The sequence below is a fragment of the Poromitra crassiceps genome, assembly GCF_964638095.1.
Source record: "Poromitra crassiceps genome assembly, chromosome: 7".
In the NCBI taxonomy this organism is placed as follows: Eukaryota; Metazoa; Chordata; class Actinopteri; order Beryciformes; family Melamphaidae; genus Poromitra; species Poromitra crassiceps.
This window is the reverse complement of record NC_139628.1, coordinates 31,270,715-31,293,260: the sequence shown is the minus strand read 5'-3', so window position 1 is coordinate 31,293,260 and position 22,546 is coordinate 31,270,715. Positions and strand designations below refer to the sequence as shown.

The window sequence follows — 22,546 nt, the reverse complement described above, 5'->3', positions numbered from 1 at the left end:
TTGTTTTATCATCTAATTTATCTATTCTGACAGTAAAACCAAAACAAATAAACCCTGGTAAGGGAAAAGCCCAGAGGATGAAAACTGCATTCAATGCAAAGTAACTTCACAGCCATCTAACTTCTGAACCTGCTCAAGTGCTGTGGCAAGTACAATACACCTCCACTAGTTAGCTGGTAAAAAAGTAGAGATTGATGACAAGCTACGTAGAATTGAGCTAAACCACACCGACATTCCAAGTCAAGTCTCATTCATTATTTTTATACTTTATTTGAATGTAGTTTATCTTTGTAATAACAAAAAAACAGGAAAAGAGACCTCAAAGAGAATTTTCCGACAACATTTTTTTGTCGTCTCTGAAGAACGTTTGCTTACAAGAGCAGGAATTTAAAAAAAACGTTTCATCATGTTATTTTTGGCTGATAAGAAATAAAAACAAGAGCTGAGATTTATTTTCTGATAGAGATTAGTAGTGAAACAGGAAGCTGTCACACTCTCTCATACACACATAGCAAAGATTTGTTTTGGAATTGACAGTTGCATCCTTGGCCATTTTTAGCCGGGAGCTTTTATGTTTTATTATCTATCTTGTCCCGGAAGTGATGTCACACACACACACACACACACACACACAAGGAGGCATTGTGACATCACTGATGATGTCATCAGTGATGTCATAAGACTGATGATGTCATCAGTAATGTTATAGGGGGCACACTGCAGGGCCAGCTCGGCAGGCTGCAGGGCGGGCGAGGCCATGCAGCGGGCAAGCCTAGGAATCGAGCGCACGAGATGCCTAGTTTTCCTATCCACCTTATTTTTGAATGCCCCACTGTAAAAAATAATTGTGGGTACAAGGTCCGGTTTAACGTGACTTATTGTTGCAGCTTGCCATTTCCTTTGTTATACTCGGCTCCAGACCCAAATTATAAACCGGAAACTGGAGTACGTTATAAAAGTTATAAATATAGTCACGTTATAAATAGAGCTGGGTATTTATTGGTTCAAATTTCAAGAATCGATTCGATTCCGATTCACAAGGTTGCGAATCGATTAATTTCGATTCGATTCGATTCGATTCCGATTCGATCAATTTTCAATATTGATTTGGTTAGTGATACCAAAACGTGGTTTTTGAGCTGTACCCTGAATTACATGACTGTCCAGTTATGTAACACAGGGGTTTCCAACCAGCAAAGTAGATACATGGGGAAAAAAGTTGCAGACCTGTTGTCAATTTTAATGGTTTTAGTTACACATATATTTACTCACCACGTGGTGACAAAGGGTAAATAACAGCCTTTTCATCTGTCAATAAAGACACTTTCACAATTATGCACAGTGATTTGATTTCAGCCTATATAATTTCTAAAAGTAGATATTAATAATGATCAAACATTTCCATTCATGTAGCCTACAGTATTTATGTTTTTGTTTCAACTACAAACATAATTAAACGTCAACTTGAAACTATGTTTCAACTACCACACACAGCACAATATTTTAGCCTGTTTAGTAAAAAAAAAAAAAAAAAAAAAAAAAAAAAAATTAAAAAAAAAATCGATCTCGACATATGAATCGATAATCGAGGATTAAAATGAAAATCGATTAAAAATCGGAGAATCGATTTTTTGAACCCAGCCCTAGTTATAAACAACTAACCAACGCTGGGGGTCCGTATGGAAACAGTGTTACTCGAAATGGTTAAAAGTAGGGCTGGGTTAAAAAAATCAATTCTCCGATTTTTAATCGATTTTTATTTCAATCCTTTGATATCGATTCATATGTCCAGAGATCGATTTTTTTATTAAAAAATAAATAAAAATAAACATAGGCTATAATATTATAGGCTGTGTGTGGTAGTTGAAACATAGTTTCAAGTTGACGTTTATTTATGTTTGTAGTTGAAACAAAAACATAAATACTGTAGGCTACATAAATTAAAATGTTTGATCATTAATAATCTACTTTTAGAAATTATATAGGCTGAAATCAAATCACTGTGCATAATTGTGAAAGTGTCTTTATTGACAGATGAAAAGGCTGTTATTTACCCTTTGTCACCACCTGGTGAGTAAATATATGTGTTAGGGATGTCAATTTTCGGTTAATTTCACTTTCGATTAACCGACGCTAATAATCGATTAACCTATCGGTTAATTCATAATTTTTTAATATTAAAAAAAAAAAAAAAAAAAAAATGTTTTTTTTTTTTTTTTTTTTTTTGTGTGTCTATTTACTCAATGAACTCATGCCCAAACAAGGCGTGTCTATTTAGATGCTGAAATGTTAACTCATTGAATGCCAATGACGACAGCTGTCGTCAATTCAAATACTGACGTAGAGTGCCAATGACGACGGTTGTCGTCAATTGCGTTTTTTGACGGTGGGACGTGGATCAATCCCTGATACATCTCTGGTACAACTATAGTAGTAGTGTAGGGTTAGCACCCCTTGAAAAACAAAATAATAATATTTTTTTAGAACTTCCTCAATAGGGCACTTCCGCTTTTTTGAAAAGGGGAAGTGATTTCTTTTGGGTAAAAATCAATTTCTCAGTACTTCCGCAAAGGGCACTTCTCCATTTTTTAGGGTTAGGGTTAAAAAACACTTTTCTTGTGGAAAGTGGTTATTTCAATAGTTCTGCAAAGTGTACTTCTCCATTTTTTAGGGTTAGGGTTAAAAAACACTTTTCTTGTGGAAAGTGGTTATTTCAATAGTTCTGCAAAGTGTACTTCTCCATTTTTTTGTCTTGTGCTTAAAAAACACTTTTCTTGTGGAAAGTGGTTATTTCAATAGTTCTGCAAAGTGTACTTCTCCATTTTTTTGCCTTGTGTTTTTAAATCACTTTTCTTGTGGAAAGTGGTTATTTCAAAAGGCCTCCAAAGGCCACTTCCCCATTTTACCCCATAGCACAGCTCACGACAAAATAGCAGCGTTTTTTTTTGATCTCGGGGGAAATACATTTGAACAATCATTATGCAAACCCAGCTGGATCATTTTACATAGTGGGCAATATCTCTTTTGCTCGCTGTTGTTATGGAGGCGGCTTGTGAAACATCAGCATTTTCTATCTCGGCCAAAATGCATTTTGGCCCATTTTAGGAGCTACTAAACTAATATGTCTATAACTAATTGTCCCTCCCATCCCATCTCACCCCCAACACCAACGACAGATTCCACTGCCTGTTGATGTTTTCTCTGACTCAACCGGCCCCCAGGTTCCCCTTTCCACCCCCTCCCCCACGTGACGTTGTCTATTACCACGGCCGGTGTTCTGTCGATTTCACAATCTCTGACTCACCCAGGCTTCCCCTGCCAGCCCATCCTACCCCATCCCCCACATGACATTGTCTATTACCACGGCCGGTGTTCTGTCGATTTCGCAATCACTTCCGTTTTAAATAAACTTGTTTGTTTTTGACCGTCAGGGGGCGTACCCGGCAACACGTAACACCCCTTGAAAGCTACGAATAGCGGCGAGATCAGGTGGGCGTTCCCGACAACACGTAACACCCCTTGAAAGCTACGAATAGCGGCGAGATCAAGTGGGCGTTCCCAGCAACACGTAACGCCCCTTGAAAGCTATGAATAGCTGCTTGCTCACGTATTTCTCTGACTCACCCATAGAGCCCCCACAGTTTTTTCCTCCCATGTCCCACTTATATGTATGTACAATACAATGTACAATGTATCCACCATTCAAATATTCCATAATTGCATATTGTGCATGCAAATATTCCATAATTGCATGTTGTACAGGCTATCTTAGCTAGTATAGCCTACTAATGTATAGCAAAGCATTCTGGGTATTCCCAAGGCTATTCTGTAGATTCCCTACGCGCAACACACACACACACACACACACACACACACACACACACACACACACACACACACCCACCCACCCACCCACCCACCCACTCACAGACATATTCACAGCCAGCCACAAACATAGCGCGCGTTAGATTGTGGGCAGGTTTTCTCATTGAAACATTCCAGATCACATCCCAGGTCACAGATTTTTCCCACTCCGGATCCAATTGTGACATCACCATGATGTTTTTTGATAGGCTATAAGCCTATTAAGCTTTGAATATGATCAATACAGATTGAGGTTTCAATTTCAGGTTTGAATTGAAAACGATTGAATACAGACTATGGTGTATGACTATGCCGGTTGCCCGTCTCTCAACGAGAGCAGAGTTACCCAGCATGCACTAGTGTGTTTCAACACTGTGTTTTTGGAGATTATATGTGCTACGCGATATTAGTTATCTGCAATGTTATGTGATGACTACTAGAGTTTGTACCCGTGTGAACTACATTGCTTTACGTTGTAAAATGTTATATGGCAGTAAAATGCCACTGAATGACCAAATTGATGCATTGATAAAAGTTAGTTTGTTGTTTATGCGTATGCAATAACGGATGCGTTATTATATTTACTGGAATACATACACACGCCAACCTATGTGTCCTATCAGAGTTTGTTACGTTATTGTACAGCATTTGGTTCAAACACAGCTGCATCACTATACGTGTGAGCGTAAGTATTAATGGTTTACAACTTGCTTGTGTTGTACAGCATTTGATTCAAACATATGGCGACATTGAATCAGTGTTAGCTTAGCGCTAGCTAGCTAGCATACACTACGATCTGTAGAATTGGCCTGGTCTTGGTCGATATGACCAAAAATTGATATAACGTTACAGTAGCATGGACCCCCTCTCGTTTTTTATTACAGTTGAAGATTTCACAAATCTCAACCACTCTCAATCTTGGTACAACCCAGACCCCGGATATCCGTGACCTACGGGTATTATTTCAAAATATGGATTGAATATGAATCTTGGAACGTGAACAAACATCTTAGTTTTTATGTATCTGTATTTTTATATGATTATTTTAATAGTTACTAACTATATTATTATATAACTAACTAGTCCTCCTCACAGAATTGGTTAATTTACTGTGAGACTTTATGTTTTGTAGACAAGCACCAAGTATATATAATAATGGTATATAATAATAATAATCTTTGTAATACAATTGTTATAAAATTAAAACGTATAGCACACTTACAATATGTTTGTTGTATGTATTACAACTTAATTCAACTTGGTCTCCCCCCACATCTCCTCTCCTCTCCTCTCCTCTCCTCACCTCTTCTCTCCTCTCATCAACTCACCTCTACTCCTCCCCCCTCCCCCCTCTTCTCCTCCCCTCCCCTCTCCCCTCCTCTCCTCCCCTCTCGTCTCCTCTCGTCTCCTCCCCTCTTCCCTCTCTTCTCCTCTCCTTACAAGCCTATAGATGAGGGATTTCAGACAATGTGTCCATTGTTACAATATGTTTGTTGTATGTATTACAACTTAATTCAACTTTTCTTACTACACATTCCAAACATTAACACACATCAAACACAACAACTCTTTCTTACTACACTTTCCAAACATTAACACACATCAAACACAACAACTCTTTCTTACTACACTTTCCAAACATTAACACACATCAAACACAACAACTCTTTCTTACTACACTTTCCAAACATTAACACACATCAAACACAACAACTCTTTCTTACTACACTTTCCAAACATTAACACACATCAAACACAACAACTCTTTCTTACTACACTTTCCAAACATTAACACACATCAAACACAACAACTCTTTCTTACTACACTTTCCAAATGTTAACTGCATACATAATGTTATGTCTCGAAAGACAAGAGCTATGTAGCCTACTTTAAATCAGATCACTCCGGTGTACAAACATACATTGGTTGTCTAATAAAGTTTTACAAATCAATTAAATTGGTTGTCAACCATCGTTAAACGAAACTTAGTAGTTGTAAACTAAGTAGTTGTATCGATAAAGACTCTAATCGTTAAGCAGTCTCGAAAGGGGGGTCAATATCAATCTACAATCTAGATTGATTTGATTCACTAATTTGGCGTTCTCTCATGCAAAATATCCAACATCCAATATCCAGAAGTAGTGATTACTACACAGAAGTAACTTTAGTTCTACCATTTGCTATTTGCTTCAAACATAATTTGGATCAGTTGTAACTTTGACCATTTCTAACAATTTCTAGACAGTGAATTTACACAAACACTTGAGTGAAATTCATAGTACCTATAGGGACTGTGATTGAATGAACGCAGATTGTCAGATTTGTATACCAAACCCTTATCCTGGTGCCTGCAAGGGTCGGCTGTACCACTAATGTCAGCCACTATGTGTAAATGTGTTACAATATTGGGTTGGTTTCATAGACCTGGCCCAAAAGTACATGCATCACATATATGTGTGCTGCATATATACATATATGCCTCTACCGTATGGGTTAGTCATAATAGTCAAACATGGTTTTTCATGTTCTGACTTGCTGAAATGTGTGTTGCACATGTCAGGTGTGCCTGATCACTGTTGTTGTGACTGCACATGTTAGTTACATATAATAGTCAAACATGGTTTTTTCATGTTCTGACGTGCTGAAATGTTTTACACGTCACGTAAAACAGTTTTTAAAACAGTTAATTAGCCTACACAATGTGTAATTTCAGGTTATTGTAAGTTATTGCATAGTTGCAATCTTTCATACTTGCATACTTACAAGTGGGTTGTTTTTTAATGGCATGTGATTTGCGGTTCTAATTAACCAATGTGTAAGGTGATTGTCAATTGTCTATTGTAAATTGTCAATTGTGTAAGGTGATTGTGATGTCAGGTGATTGTAAGTGTGTCATACATACCTACAAGCCTTCATATCAGTTGGTTGTGTCAATGATTTTCTGTATCTCTTGATGCGTCAGCATTGTCTTTGTCAGGCTTAGAAGCAATGTCTAAACAGTAAACAGTTTATGACAAGTGGTGGCAGCATGCTATGCTACTACACAAGACGTGTTATGGTACATAAATAATATGTAGCGTGTAATAATCTGAAGAACTCTGTCAGAGTTCTACTCTGTCATTATTTTTACATTTGACTTTGAGAACTATGATGAACTGTTAGTCTCTGTACTGATGTACAAAAGTAACAAGATTGAGGTTGTGAAATCTTCAACCGGAATAAAAAAAACTGGATATAATATAACTGAATCAGTTAGGCCAAACTATTATCAGTCAGGTCGGTAATGACCGGGGGAAATTATATGAGTATTGTCCATTGTGTGTATGATACAACTTTGTTTATCATTCTGTGTCACACACTATACAGTCTGTATTTAACTCAACACACTGTACCTGCCCCTGACCTCAGAGGGGCTCTTCTGTCAACGGGCCTGAGGCAAGGTGTGGTGATCACAAGTCATAAATATTGTGGTCAATGAAATTGGTAAATTGGTTAAGCAAAGCAAGTAATGCTTTTGCAATGAAGTTTGTAAGATGTATTTTACAAGATATTTTCTGAGATTTGGTTATATTAACTTATTATTTATATTATTATTCTATTATTATTATTCTAATTATTATCTACTATTATTCTAATTATTATCTACTATTATTCTAATTATTATATTATTATATTATTATTATTATTATTAGGGGTTATTATGTATATTAACTATACATATTAAAGTATAGATGATTGTTTTGCCCACCTTATTTGGTTGCCTTATCAAAACAAATGTATAGCATGTTAAAGTTTTAAATAAAGTCAAGTCAAGTCAAATCCAACAGGTCTTAATGTCAATTAATTTAGCTTTAACGTGTTTTGTGAAACACACACACACCCACACATTGACCCCTCTCATATATACGTAACTGCCTATAACTGTACATATATTCCTTTCACACACACTTTTCAAAATAGACACTCTTTCATATTGTGATTCATAGTGATTCTTGTTTGTTTTATGTGATCCCGGTTTTTTAAGCAAACCGGATCCAGTTTCCTTGTATGTGTACATCCTGTACAAGGTACATCCTGTACAAGGTACATACTACATTGGACTCAATGATTCACAGATGTATCAAACAAATGTATGTTTTACTGATACAAATGACCAAATTACCACAAATTCAACATGTAATGCCATTTTCTCAATAATTTTGGTCAAAACATTTGGTGTGACCCAGATCAGTCCTTGTAACGAGGACCTTCACTGGTGTATAGCCAGACTTGGCACATTTGGTGTGACCCAGATCAGACATTGTAATGAGGACCTTGTTATCACTGGTGTATACCCAGACTTGGCACATTGGATGTGGCCCAAGATCAGTCCTTGTAATGACTTGATCAAAAATATTACAGACAATATATATATATATATATATATATAGTAAATATAATTGTATAATATATTCAAAGTATTGTTAATTGTTAATTATTATTATTCAAAAACCTGAAAATACTGTAAATAAACTAAACTAAAACTAAAACTTGGAACTTGTACTGTGTGTTAATTTAATGTGTTTTTGAAACACACACAACCACATATAAAATCTCAAGTGAGATTTTGAGAAAGAAAAAAGAGAAAAGAAAAATTCACCCTGTGCGCTCGGTGTTACAAAGTGCGGACTTTTGAACCCTAGCGGCTTCCGTCGAGCCGACTCGAACATGACGAGCGTGACGTAACTGTGACGTTGCTTGCTGCCAACCAAAACAGTTGCTCAGGGGAGGAGATGCCGTATTTGATAGGTACACAATGAAGCGAAAGCAAACGACTCAAACGACACTCATTCAGTGTTTTCGTAGGCCTCCCTGCCATGCTACTGCAGCTGTAGCTGTAGATGGCAATACAGAAAGGAATCCTGAGGACTGTGATGAGGCAGCTGCTATCGCAACGTTACCTGATGATATCGACATAATTCAAACCATCCCTAGAAGATGTTTGAAGAAGGCAGCCATCCTGGCCGCAATAGATCAAATACAACAAACCTACGGCGAGAAATACGCCATGGACATAACCGCACACATTTTACGGAAGATCGGGAGGGGCGATTTAGCCGAACGTTTAACAGGACCCAATTTTTAAAAAGCCACGCCCTCCATCTTACTTTTTGTTCACATTTGTTCACATTTGTTCTCTAACAAATTCCGGTCAGCGCCATTTTTGATGATCTCCTCCCATATCCCTACGCCACGCCCTCCCCTAGACCTAACTCCTCCTCCTCATCACAACATAAGGATAAAAGAGACGGATTCAAAAGAGACTCATACCATTTTACACAATAAAAAAGACAGATATCATCATGGAGACCCCGTCGCCGTCACCATTGTCCTTCATTACAACTCACAGCCACTCTGAATCGGAGGAAGAAGAGTTGAACCGTCTGATGTACGGATGTTCCGCGTCGTCATCACCCTTGTTCTTCATTACCCCACCTACCTCACCTCCTTCCTCACAGGTAGACCTTGAAGAGTTGAACCGTCTGATGTACGGATGTTCCCCGTCGTCGTCACCAATGTTCTTCCCCACCCCACCTAACTCACCGGAAGACCTTCCTTCTCCTCCGAACTCGCCCCTGACTCTGGACCAGCCAGATGGACTGCTCAGTTTTACTTTTCTGAACATTATAAAAGCCTGCACCAGCATGCTACCCCTTCAAGAGTGCAGGATGCTTCGGAAGCTTTTCTGTATGAACTGAGGGAAATATAAATACAAATTCCTTGTATGTAACTTGTATATTGTGCCAATAAAAAATAAAATTGATTCTCATCATAATCTGGGTTTTTTTCTTAATAATATTAATGTTGTACAAATGTCTGTTGTAATGAAATAATGAATAACATTATTACACAATATAATCCTAATGTTAATTTAAAATTAAATATTCCTCTAAATATTGCTCCTCTAAATATTGCTCCTCTAATATATAAGTTGCAGACTCTCATTGTTCAACATTGTACGTACACAGCCTCCATTTACCCTTGGGAACTGGTCACGGGCTAGGGTTGGGGTTTGAGTCAGGGTTTGGGTCAGGGATTTCCAGAGGTTTGGGGTATCGACGTGAAAACAACGTGAAAAAGAGTTATTTCTTTTTATTATCTTTATTGTTTATTTGAACAGGGACCGTATACAATAAAAATATATTGCATATAAAAATATTGCCACCACAGGTGCAAACCTACGTCTTCAAATACACCATGGGCATATACAGTTACGTTGAGCTTCTTCTCCTTGCTCATCGGTCGCCGTCGCCACAGAGCCTGCGTCAGCCTGCGTCAGCTCTTTTCTTTTTCTTTTTTTCCGCTCGTAATGGAATCGGAAGTGCTGGCCCTGGTAAAAGTCGACAAAACATCCCATGTAACATGTACCGTCTCCTCGTTCCTCCTTCACCAGATAACACCCGCTATGGTTCACCTGATCGGTGAACCGACCATCCCGATTCAATGCCTCTTGAAGCTCTTCTCCCTTTAGCGCATACACTTGCAGAGTCAGCTTTTCCCGCTGGGACATCTTCCTCAACACCTTGCTGTTTAGCATTTGGCGACCCTTGTCTTTCCACGTTACATTCACAAAGAATGTGCCGTAGCGATCCAGCGGCTCGTCGGGGTACAACAGCTTGTCCGAATGCTTTGGTATGTCATCGAACTTAATCAGCTTGAGGGTGAGCGTTTCGTCAACATTGACTACACCACAAGGAGCATGTGGCGCTAGCATGCTCCCATCCTCTCTGGTAATCAGAGGATACAACCCCGAGGGATTGGCGCCGATTCTCAGCTGCTGTATCGATTTCTCGATGGTACAGGGTTTTCCGCACGAGCGTGACCACCTAGTGACGCTATTCTGCTTCCTAACGTAGAAGCTATGCATGTGGCGTTTTTCATAGTTACATCTGTGTCCTTCCATGCATGCCATGCTTAGTAGCGTGCAGAAATCGTATAGGGGCACGGCTACTTATTCACACTCAAACTCCTCCCCATCAGCCAAAGGCCCTCTTCTGTCAACGGGCCCTCCCCCATTTCGAGTAAAATTGACGACAAACATCGGATAATAAGAACAGTAAGAACAGTAAGAACACCGCAAGGCATCAGGTAGCAAGTAATACTCGAGCAAATTATCATATGTTATCTTATGTTAGTAGACACATGTCACTATATATATATATATGCCATACATCTAACGTCCATAACATGGTGGACCATTTAACGTATTCAGATTTAACTCTGTATTCAGACCATTGGATTCAGCCCCAGAAAACAGAGTACGTTATAGCGTTATAAATATAACCACATTATAAACAACTACCCAGCGCTGGGTTAGATCAAAAATCAAGTTAAATCAATGTAATGCAATGCTGTAATGCAAAGTAAGTAGCGTTAGCCGCTACATTAGGCAAAGTACCGGTAGTATCTGACTACCCATAATGCATTACGGCGATAATGCAAATTCGGAAACTACCCCGGCAGCCCCTAGGGGGAGCATTTCATTCAATTTAATTCATTCAACCCATCAAACGAAATGAAACAATATCCGGAAGTGAGCTTCATTTTGCTGTGTCAAAGTCAATGAGCTCCTTTTGGTCCATTAATATATATGTCAATGGACTCCACCAAACATGGTTAGGGTTTAGGGTTTAGTGTTTAGGGTGAGACAGGGATTTTCAGAGGTTTGATTGTGGGACAGTGTTGGCAAATGCAATTACAATTACACAAACTGCTCGAGAAGAGTTGTTTTCCACGCAAAGTGTACTTTTAAAGTTAAAGTTTGATAGAGACCAGCACAAAATAGCTTGTTTATAATAATAATAATAATAATAATAATAATAAACTTGTATTTGTATAGCACCTTTCATACATAAAATGCAGCTCAAAGCGCTTTACACGTGAAGAATAAACAAAGGTAAATCAGTGAAAATCAGTAAAACAGTGAAATGTATGTGATGTAAAGTTATGTGACCTCTCTTCTTGGTTTTAGTTAAACTAATTGAACTAATTGAACTAATTGTAGCCTGTCAGTATTACTACTATTACAGTAGTCAGGGTGTTATGAAGAGTTTGATAAGTTGCTTTGATAAGTACTTAGTTTACCACGTGCTATTTGGATAGCCAATTCAGTATCATGTTTCGCCTCTATGTGTTAAACATAATCACATAGCTGGGAAGGGTTTATATACTTTAAACTTTTTTTCTTTTCTCTTTTTTCTTTCTCAAAATCTCACTTGAGATTTTATATGTGGTTGTGTGTTTCAAAAACACATTAAATTAACACACAGTACAAGTTCCAAGTTTTAGTTTTAGTTTTAGTTTATTTACACTATTTACAGTATTTTCAGTATTTGAATAATAATAATTAACAATTAACAATACTTTGAATATATTATACAATTATATTTACTATTTATATATATATATATATATATATATATATTGTCTGTAATATTTTTGATCAAGTCATTACAAGGACTGATCTTGGGCCACATCCAATGTGCCAAGTCTGGGTATACACCAGTGATAACAAGGTCCTCATTACAATGTCTGATCTGGGTCACACCAAATGTGCCAAGTCTGGGTATACACCAGTGAAGGTCCTCGTTACAAGGACTGATCTGGGTCACACCAAATGTTTTGACCAAAATTATTGAGAAAATGGCATTACATGTTGAATTTGTGGTAATTTGGTCATTTGTATCAGTAAAACATACATTTGTTTGATACATCTGTGGATCATTGAGTCCAATGTAGTATGTACCTTGTACAGGATGTGCCTTGTACAGGATGTACCTTGTACAGGATGTACACATACAAGGAAACTGGATCCGGTTTGCTTAAAAAACCGGGATCACATAAAACAAACAAGAATCACTATGAATCACAATATGAAAGAGTGTCTATTTTGAAAAGTGTGTGTGAAAGGAATATATGTACAGTTATAGGCAGTTACGTATATATGAGAGGGGTCAATGTGTGGGTGTGTGTGTGTTTCACAAAACACGTTAAAGCTAAATTAATTGACATTAAGACCTGTTGGATTTGACTTGACTTGACTTTATTTAAAACTTTAACATGCTATACATTTGTTTTGATAAGGCAACCAAATAAGGTGGGCAAAACAATCATCTATACTTTAATATGTATAGTTAATATACATAATAACCCCTAATAATAATAATAATAATATAATAATATAATAATTAGAATAATAGTAGATAATAATTAGAATAATAGTAGATAATAATTAGAATAATAATAATAGAATAATAATATAAATAATAAGTTAATATAACCAAATCTCAGAAAATATCTTGTAAAATACATCTTACAAACTTCATTGCAAAAGCATTACTTGCTTTGCTTAACCAATTTACCAATTTCATTGACCACAATATTTATGACTTGTGATCACCACACCTTGCCTCAGGCCCGTTGACAGAAGAGCCCCTCTGAGGTCAGGGGCAGGTACAGTGTGTTGAGTTAAATACAGACTGTATAGTGTGTGACACAGAATGATAAACAAAGTTGTATCATACACACAATGGACAATACTCATATAATTTCCCCCGGTCATTACCGACCTGACTGATAATAGTTTGGCCTAACTGATTCAGTTATATTATATCCAGTTTTTTTTATTCCGGTTGAAGATTTCACAACCTCAATCTTGTTACTTTTGTACATCAGTACAGAGACTAACAGTTCATCATAGTTCTCAAAGTCAAATGTAAAAATAATGACAGAGTAGAACTCTGACAGAGTTCTTCAGATTATTACACGCTACATATTATTTATGTACCATAACACGTCTTGTGTAGTAGCATAGCATGCTGCCACCACTTGTCATAAACTGTTTACTGTTTAGACATTGCTTCTAAGCCTGACAAAGACAATGCTGACGCATCAAGAGATACAGAAAATCATTGACACAACCAACTGATATGAAGGCTTGTAGGTATGTATGACACACTTACAATCACCTGACATCACAATCACCTTACACAATTGACAATTTACAATAGACAATTGACAATCACCTTACACATTGGTTAATTAGAACCGCAAATCACATGCCATTAAAAAACAACCCACTTGTAAGTATGCAAGTATGAAAGATTGCAACTATGCAATAACTTACAATAACCTGAAATTACACATTGTGTAGGCTAATTAACTGTTTTAAAAACTGTTTTACGTGACGTGTAAAACATTTCAGCACGTCAGAACATGAAAAAACCATGTTTGACTATTATATGTAACTAACATGTGCAGTCACAACAACAGTGATCAGGCACACCTGACATGTGCAACACACATTTCAGCAAGTCAGAACATGAAAAACCATGTTTGACTATTATGACTAACCCATACGGTAGAGGCATATATGTATATATGCAGCACACATATATGTGATGCATGTACTTTTGGGCCAGGTCTATGAAACCAACCCAATATTGTAACACATTTACACATAGTGGCTGACATTAGTGGTACAGCCGACCCTTGCAGGCACCAGGATAAGGGTTTGGTATACAAATCTGACAATCTGCGTTCATTCAATCACAGTCCCTATAGGTACTATGAATTTCACTCAAGTGTTTGTGTAAATTCACTGTCTAGAAATTGTTAGAAATGGTCAAAGTTACAACTGATCCAAATTATGTTTGAAGCAAATAGCAAATGGTAGAACTAAAGTTACTTCTGTGTAGTAATCACTACTTCTGGATATTGGATGTTGGATATTTTGCATGAGAGAACGCCAAATTAGTGAATCAAATCAATCTAGATTGTAGATTGATATTGACCCCCCTTTCGAGACTGCTTAACGATTAGAGTCTTTATCGATACAACTACTTAGTTTACAACTACTAAGTTTCGTTTAACGATGGTTGACAACCAATTTAATTGATTTGTAAAACTTTATTAGACAACCAATGTATGTTTGTACACCGGAGTGATCTGATTTAAAGTAGGCTACATAGCTCTTGTCTTTCGAGACATAACATTATGTATGCAGTTAACATTTGGAAAGTGTAGTAAGAAAGAGTTGTTGTGTTTGATGTGTGTTAATGTTTGGAAAGTGTAGTAAGAAAGAGTTGTTGTGTTTGATGTGTGTTAATGTTTGGAAAGTGTAGTAAGAAAGAGTTGTTGTGTTTGATGTGTGTTAATGTTTGGAAAGTGTAGTAAGAAAGAGTTGTTGTGTTTGATGTGTGTTAATGTTTGGAAAGTGTAGTAAGAAAGAGTTGTTGTGTTTGATGTGTGTTAATGTTTGGAAAGTGTAGTAAGAAAGAGTTGTTGTGTTTGATGTGTGTTAATGTTTGGAATGTGTAGTAAGAAAAGTTGAATTAAGTTGTAATACATACAACAAACATATTGTAACAATGGACACATTGTCTGAAATCCCTCATCTATAGGCTTGTAAGGAGAGGAGAAGAGAGGGAAGAGGGGAGGAGACGAGAGGAGACGAGAGGGGAGGAGAGGAGGGGAGAGGGGAGGGGAGGAGAAGAGGGGGGAGGGGGGAGGAGTAGAGGTGAGTTGATGAGAGGAGAGAAGAGGTGAGGAGAGGAGAGGAGAGGAGAGGAGATGTGGGGGGAGACCAAGTTGAATTAAGTTGTAATACATACAACAAACATATTGTAAGTGTGCTATACGTTTTAATTTTATAACAATTGTATTACAAAGATTATTATTATTATATACCATTATTATATATACTTGGTGCTTGTCTACAAAACATAAAGTCTCACAGTAAATTAACCAATTCTGTGAGGAGGACTAGTTAGTTATATAATAATATAGTTAGTAACTATTAAAATAATCATATAAAAATACAGATACATAAAAACTAAGATGTTTGTTCACGTTCCAAGATTCATATTCAATCCATATTTTGAAATAATACCCGTAGGTCACGGATATCCGGGGTCTGGGTTGTACCAAGATTGAGAGTGGTTGAGATTTGTGAAATCTTCAACTGTAATAAAAAACGAGAGGGGGTCCATGCTACTGTAACGTTATATCAATTTTTGGTCATATCGACCAAGACCAGGCCAATTCTACAGATCGTAGTGTATGCTAGCTAGCTAGCGCTAAGCTAACACTGATTCAATGTCGCCATATGTTTGAATCAAATGCTGTACAACACAAGCAAGTTGTAAACCATTAATACTTACGCTCACACGTATAGTGATGCAGCTGTGTTTGAACCAAATGCTGTACAATAACGTAACAAACTCTGATAGGACACATAGGTTGGCGTGTGTATGTATTCCAGTAAATATAATAACGCATCCGTTATTGCATACGCATAAACAACAAACTAACTTTTATCAATGCATCAATTTGGTCATTCAGTGGCATTTTACTGCCATATAACATTTTACAACGTAAAGCAATGTAGTTCACACGGGTACAAACTCTAGTAGTCATCACATAACATTGCAGATAACTAATATCGCGTAGCACATATAATCTCCAAAAACACAGTGTTGAAACACACTAGTGCATGCTGGGTAACTCTGCTCTCGTTGAGAGACGGGCAACCGGCATAGTCATACACCATAGTCTGTATTCAATCGTTTTCAATTCAAACCTGAAATTGAAACCTCAATCTGTATTGATCATATTCAAAGCTTAATAGGCTTATAGCCTATCAAAAAACATCATGGTGATGTCACAATTGGATCCGGAGTGGGAAAAATCTGTGACCTGGGATGTGATCTGGAATGTTTCAATGAGAAAACCTGCCCACAATCTAACGCGCGCTATGTTTGTGGCTGGCTGTGAATATGTCTGTGAGTGGGTGGGTGGGTGGGTGGGTGGGTGTGTGTGTGTGTGTGTGTGTGTGTGTGTGTGTGTGTGTGTGTGTGTGTGTGTGTGTGTTGCGCGTAGGGAATCTACAGAATAGCCTTGGGAATACCCAGAATGCTTTGCTATACATTAGTAGGCTATACTAGCTAAGATAGCCTGTACAACATGCAATTATGGAATATTTGCATGCACAATATGCAATTATGGAATATTTGAATGGTGGATACATTGTACATTGTATTGTACATACATATAAGTGGGACATGGGAGGAAAAAACTGTGGGGGCTCTATGGGTGAGTCAGAGAAATACGTGAGCAAGCAGCTATTCATAGCTTTCAAGGGGCGTTACGTGTTGCTGGGAACGCCCACTTGATCTCGCCGCTATTCGTAGCTTTCAAGGGGTGTTACGTGTTGTCGGGAACGCCCACCTGATCTCGCCGCTATTCGTAGCTTTCAAGGGGTGTTACGTGTTGCCGGGTACGCCCCCTGACGGTCAAAAACAAACAAGTTTATTTAAAACGGAAGTGATTGCGAAATCGACAGAACACCGGCCGTGGTAATAGACAATGTCATGTGGGGGATGGGGTAGGATGGGCTGGCAGGGGAAGCCTGGGTGAGTCAGAGATTGTGAAATCGACAGAACACCGGCCGTGGTAATAGACAACGTCACGTGGGGGAGGGGGTGGAAAGGGGAACCTGGGGGCCGGTTGAGTCAGAGAAAACATCAACAGGCAGTGGAATCTGTCGTTGGTGTTGGGGGTGAGATGGGATGGGAGGGACAATTAGTTATAGACATATTAGTTTAGTAGCTCCTAAAATGGGCCAAAATGCATTTTGGCCGAGATAGAAAATGCTGATGTTTCACAAGCCGCCTCCATAACAACAGCGAGCAAAAGAGATATTGCCCACTATGTAAAATGATCCAGCTGGGTTTGCATAATGATTGTTCAAATGTATTTCCCCCGAGATCAAAAAAAAACGCTGCTATTTTGTCGTGAGCTGTGCTATGGGGTAAAATGGGGAAGTGGCCTTTGGAGGCCTTTTGAAATAACCACTTTCCACAAGAAAAGTGATTTAAAAACACAAGGCAAAAAAATGGAGAAGTACACTTTGCAGAACTATTGAAATAACCACTTTCCACAAGAAAAGTGTTTTTTAAGCACAAGACAAAAAAATGGAGAAGTACACTTTGCAGAACTATTGAAATAACCACTTTCCACAAGAAAAGTGTTTTTTAACCCTAACCCTAAAAAATGGAGAAGTACACTTTGCAGAACTATTGAAATAACCACTTTCCACAAGAAAAGTGTTTTTTAACCCTAACCCTAAAAAATGGAGAAGTGCCCTTTGCGGAAGTACTGAGAAATTGATTTTTACCCAAAAGAAATCACTTCCCCTTTTCAAAAAAGCGGAAGTGCCCTATTGAGGAAGTTCTAAAAAAATATTATTATTTTGTTTTTCAAGGGGTGCTAACCCTACACTACTACTAACTATTGTAGCTATTGGAGGTCTATAACCTATTTTACAGAACCCTTAGGTGGCGACAGTGCTCTCCACATAACAGAAAGGCAAGGAAAAAACAAAGAAGAAGTCGTTATGGAAACGGAAATCGCATCGCATCCGTATGCATCGATATGCTGAAGCACGTTACTGCAGCTGTGCCTGCAGCAGCCAATCTGCTCCCACAATTGAGCCGCTCTGTGTCGGTTGCGACAGCACATCCGCACATCCACACCGTGGAGTTATTATTCTCAACTGGAAGCATCGTTGCCGGTGACAAACACACGCGGAACGCTGTAAAAAAGCAGGATGTCGATGTCCCTTCACTGTGCGCACAGCAAACTCAGCAGAGAGCCACCACAGACAGGAGGAGGAGTGTGCAGTTGAGGCGAGGCGAGGCGGGGCGGGCGGGGGGGGGGGGGGGGGGGGGGGGGGGCACGCAGAGCAGCGCGCAACACCCAGACAGACCCAGGCAGCAGGACAGGATTGACAAACGCAAGCCAGAATATCCGATGCCCACCAGCAGCAAATCAAGACCAGCAAGAAGCTGCAACCAGCAGCGCACGCAGGGGCCAGCGCTGCTGGTTGTAGCTAAAAATATTATTCTGCCAAACAAAATTCCCTGGCCTAAACTGTTTTATTGAAGGAAATTATTTTTGAGGTGTGACTACATTAGAAAAGATTAGCTTCAGAGTCAGTGTGTGCTTGAAATGTTTAATTTCACAAAAGGCCAATTATCTCAGCTTCTAGAAAAAAATTACTTTTTTTGGATGAATCAAGCTATCTTCTCCGGCTCATAACTAAAGAACGGAAAATGGGATCAATAAACTTTTTTTTGCAGATGATAGAATAGAGTCTCATCGTTCTTTGTGCGTGTTCAGTGTTTACATAGTAATATCACACAATATTCTGTGGGCCTCGAGAAATCACTGAAAACGCTCTGAAACTCTGGCACTGGGAGCGTCCGTTCTCCAAAAGTGGCTGGCACTCAATGAGTTAATGCTTTTTGTGTTAGAATTTCTAACACAAAAAGCATTAACAAGCATTAACAAAAAGCATCAACATTTCAACACAAATTATTTTTGTGTTAGAATTTCTAACACAAAAAGCATTAACATTTCAGCATCTAAATAGACACGCCTTGTTTGGGCATGAGCTCATTGAGTAAATAGACCAAATTTTTTTTTTTTTTTTTTTTTTTTTTTTTTTTTTTTTTTTTTTTTTTTTTTTTTTTTTTTTTTTTTTTTTTTTTTTTTTTTTTTTTTTTTTTTTTTTTTTTTTTTTTTATATTAACTGATAGACCGACAGCAATAACCGAACAACGATGTTAGCGACGGTTAATCGATTAACGGTTAACCGTTGACATCCCTAATATGTGTAACTAAAACCATTAAAATTGACAACCGGTTCGCAACTTTTTTTCCCCATGTATCTCCCATGTATTCCCATGTATGTCCTTGGCACAAAAAAGGTTGGGAACCCCTGTGTTACATAACTGGACAGTCATGTAATTCAGGTTACAGCTCAAAAAACATGTTTTAGTATCACTAACCAAATCAATATTGAAATTAATCGAATCGGAATCGAATCGAATCAAAATTAATCGATTCGGAACCTTGTGAATCGGAATCGAATCGATTCTTGAAATTTGTACCAATACCCAGCCAGCCCTAGTTAAAAGTTAAATCAATTTGGTCATTCAGTGGCGTTTTACTGCCATGTAAAGTAACTATTACGCTAGCCGCTAGCATTAGCCACAGTAGCCGACTACCCACAATGCATTACGTTATCCCAGCATCCGAACGACACGGCTGTAGAGCAGAATGGCTCTGCTGTAAAATCCTCATAGACATTTTTTTTTGTCAAGTTAAAACAGTGTAAAAATTACACCGGAAGTGGAAGAAGCACCCATCAGGCATCATGCCAGCTAGAAAGAAGGTGGATAAAATACTGTCTTTTAAACATCCATCTAGGCTAAATGTAGCCAATGAGCTAATTGACAGTTGTGAAAATAAACAGTTAATATAAGTGTCTGTGTGTTGTTGGTTAGTATGGAAATATTGAGCCACAGTCGGACGGGAAGTCGAGGCTGGAAGAGATGAAACATCGCACAGTGGTGTGTATGTCTTTCTGTCTGCCTCTGTGTGTGTGTGTGTGTGTGTGTGTGTGTGTGTGTGTGTGTGTGTGTGTGTGTGTGTGTGTGTGTGTGTGTGTGAGAGAGAGAGGGAGACAAGAGAGGTTTTGCTGCCTGCCTGAGTCACTGACCAAGGCACTCCACACACACACACACACACACACACACACACACACAGGAGAATGTGGCAACCATAGGTGTCACACAAAGCTGTCAAGTAATACAGCAACTGCGCGCGCGCACACACTCACTTCATTTCACTTACACTAAACTCCTAAAAAGGCAACTAAGTAGCCTAAATAACATGCTCAAAATAGGCTTGACTATGAAGAGGGGGTGTCACAATATAGTCAACAGAGTGACAAAGAGGAGAGAGATCAAAGAGAGTAAATAAAAGAACACATTGGCAAATGTAAACACGTAGGCACACCTTTGACAGCAGGCCTGCGGTAGGTCTGTTCCTCTGCTGTATTTCCCTGTTCATTCACTGGCAGTTTCCTCTCTGGACAATGAAACAGCAAAGAATTGCCGGCCAAGGCAGACTGCCGGCCTCTTCTTCACTGGCCAATTAACTCTACAACAGCCTATCTCCTATATTCATGCAGCAGTGGGGGGGCCGGACGAGTTTCCTTCCAAAATAAGATATTCACCTTTTGATTGTATAGTGAAGCCTACTCACACACACTGACACAGCACAAAAACAAATCAGGGTACTTTTCAAAACGATGGTCAGGAACCTAAGCCAACACAACAGATGAAAACACTTTCACAGACTTGACCGGCGCAGATTGGGACTCGTGCATGATGATAACCTCCAGGAAATTATGGAATTCTTCCTCTATGAAAGCCAACCAGAAATAGGGCAGCGAGCCATTTTAGGCCCTGACCCATGGGTGAAGAAATGCTGAATCAAGGCAACCTCCCGACAACCACAAAGAGGATGTGAAACCATACAGCTGCCACTGAGGATGACCATAGTGCAGTGACACAGACACAGACACAGACAGACAGACACACACACACACACACACACACACACACACACACACACACACACACACCAAAATGAACATAGATACTGTTAGTTTCAATCAGACTGAATGTACTCTGTAAAGTAGTTTCCATTGGCAATGTCAACAACAGTCATAACATTCATAAACAGTCAACAGCTGACAGCATCACTGATGCTCTCTATGGCGCATCCACTTTGCAAACCAAATCCCCCCCCTGGAGTCTCTGAACTGAATTGAACTTCATTGTAGACACGGAGGTGGGGTTTGACAGTCAGTCACGACCCACTGCTGCACTTGACACAACACTAACGTTCTCTTGGCAAGCTTAGAGCTGTTGCTAACGACCAGCTTAGCAGGCTAGCTATCCTTAGCTAACGCTACCAAAACTCCACCAGATAAGTTGGCCACGTTTGGTAATAAAGCTGACAAGCCAGCTGTCAAGCAGAGAAGGTTTTAGCCACCACAAAGACAGCCTCGACTGACTCTGTAAGCTCCGACACCAGTGAGCAGAATGTCAATTAGCTAGCTAACGTTAGCTCAAGTCATCTAACTAATAAATACCACTGGGCAAGTTGACAAAGTCTAGAGAAAAAGCTAAACGTCAGCTGTCAGCCGTATACCATTTAGCCTTTTAGCCTCACTGTGGAAGCTTTCGCTGCAATGTCCATTATGTCAGTTACCTAGATTTGACCATTGCTAAAGTTAGCCAGGCTAGCTGTCCGACAATGGACGCATGCGTGTTAAAGTTTTGAACAAGCCCTCTCTCCCGAATGAGTCGACAGCTAGCCCCGCTCTCTCAGTCGGTAGCCTCAACTTGAAGCTAACGCCAGGGCATACAACTAGTTTGACGGGGGCTGCAGGCGGGTCAGTCAGTCCCCGGGGGCCCGGGCGGTGTCTTACCGGAGGGTCGGCCCGATACAGTTGGTGTCGGTGCTCTCTATCTCCCGGAGGATCCGTTCATGCTCGGCGGCTGTCTCCACACTCGCCATCCTGCATGTTGTTCTGCCTGCCGAGCCTCGAGCTGAGCTGCTGTACCGACTGGCCCCGTAGTACGTCATGCACACAAAGCGCGTAGGGGCGGCTTGTTGTTGCTCCTCGGCAGCCCGAGTGAGCGGAGTTTCCCTGTAGAGAAACAGAGAGGAGAGGGGGTTGTTTGAAGTGTAGTGTCCAGTATGCTAGCTTTTCATTTAGTATTT

The 22,546-nt window shown here is 39.1% G+C and overlaps 1 protein-coding gene across 1 annotated transcript in view; it reads right to left on the bottom strand.

Moving 5' to 3' along the window:
- LOC310779533 (exocyst complex component 6B-like) overlaps positions 1–22,339 on the bottom strand; it is a gene marked incomplete at both ends in the record, with an annotated part of 81,181 nt that extends 58,842 nt beyond the window's left edge. The window contains one exon of the mRNA XM_083640059.1: positions 22,251–22,339. Within this exon, the coding sequence (XP_083496185.1) occupies positions 22,251–22,339 (89 nt within the window). The remainder of the gene's footprint in view (positions 1–22,250) is intronic.
- Positions 22,340–22,546: the final 207 nt, after the last annotated feature.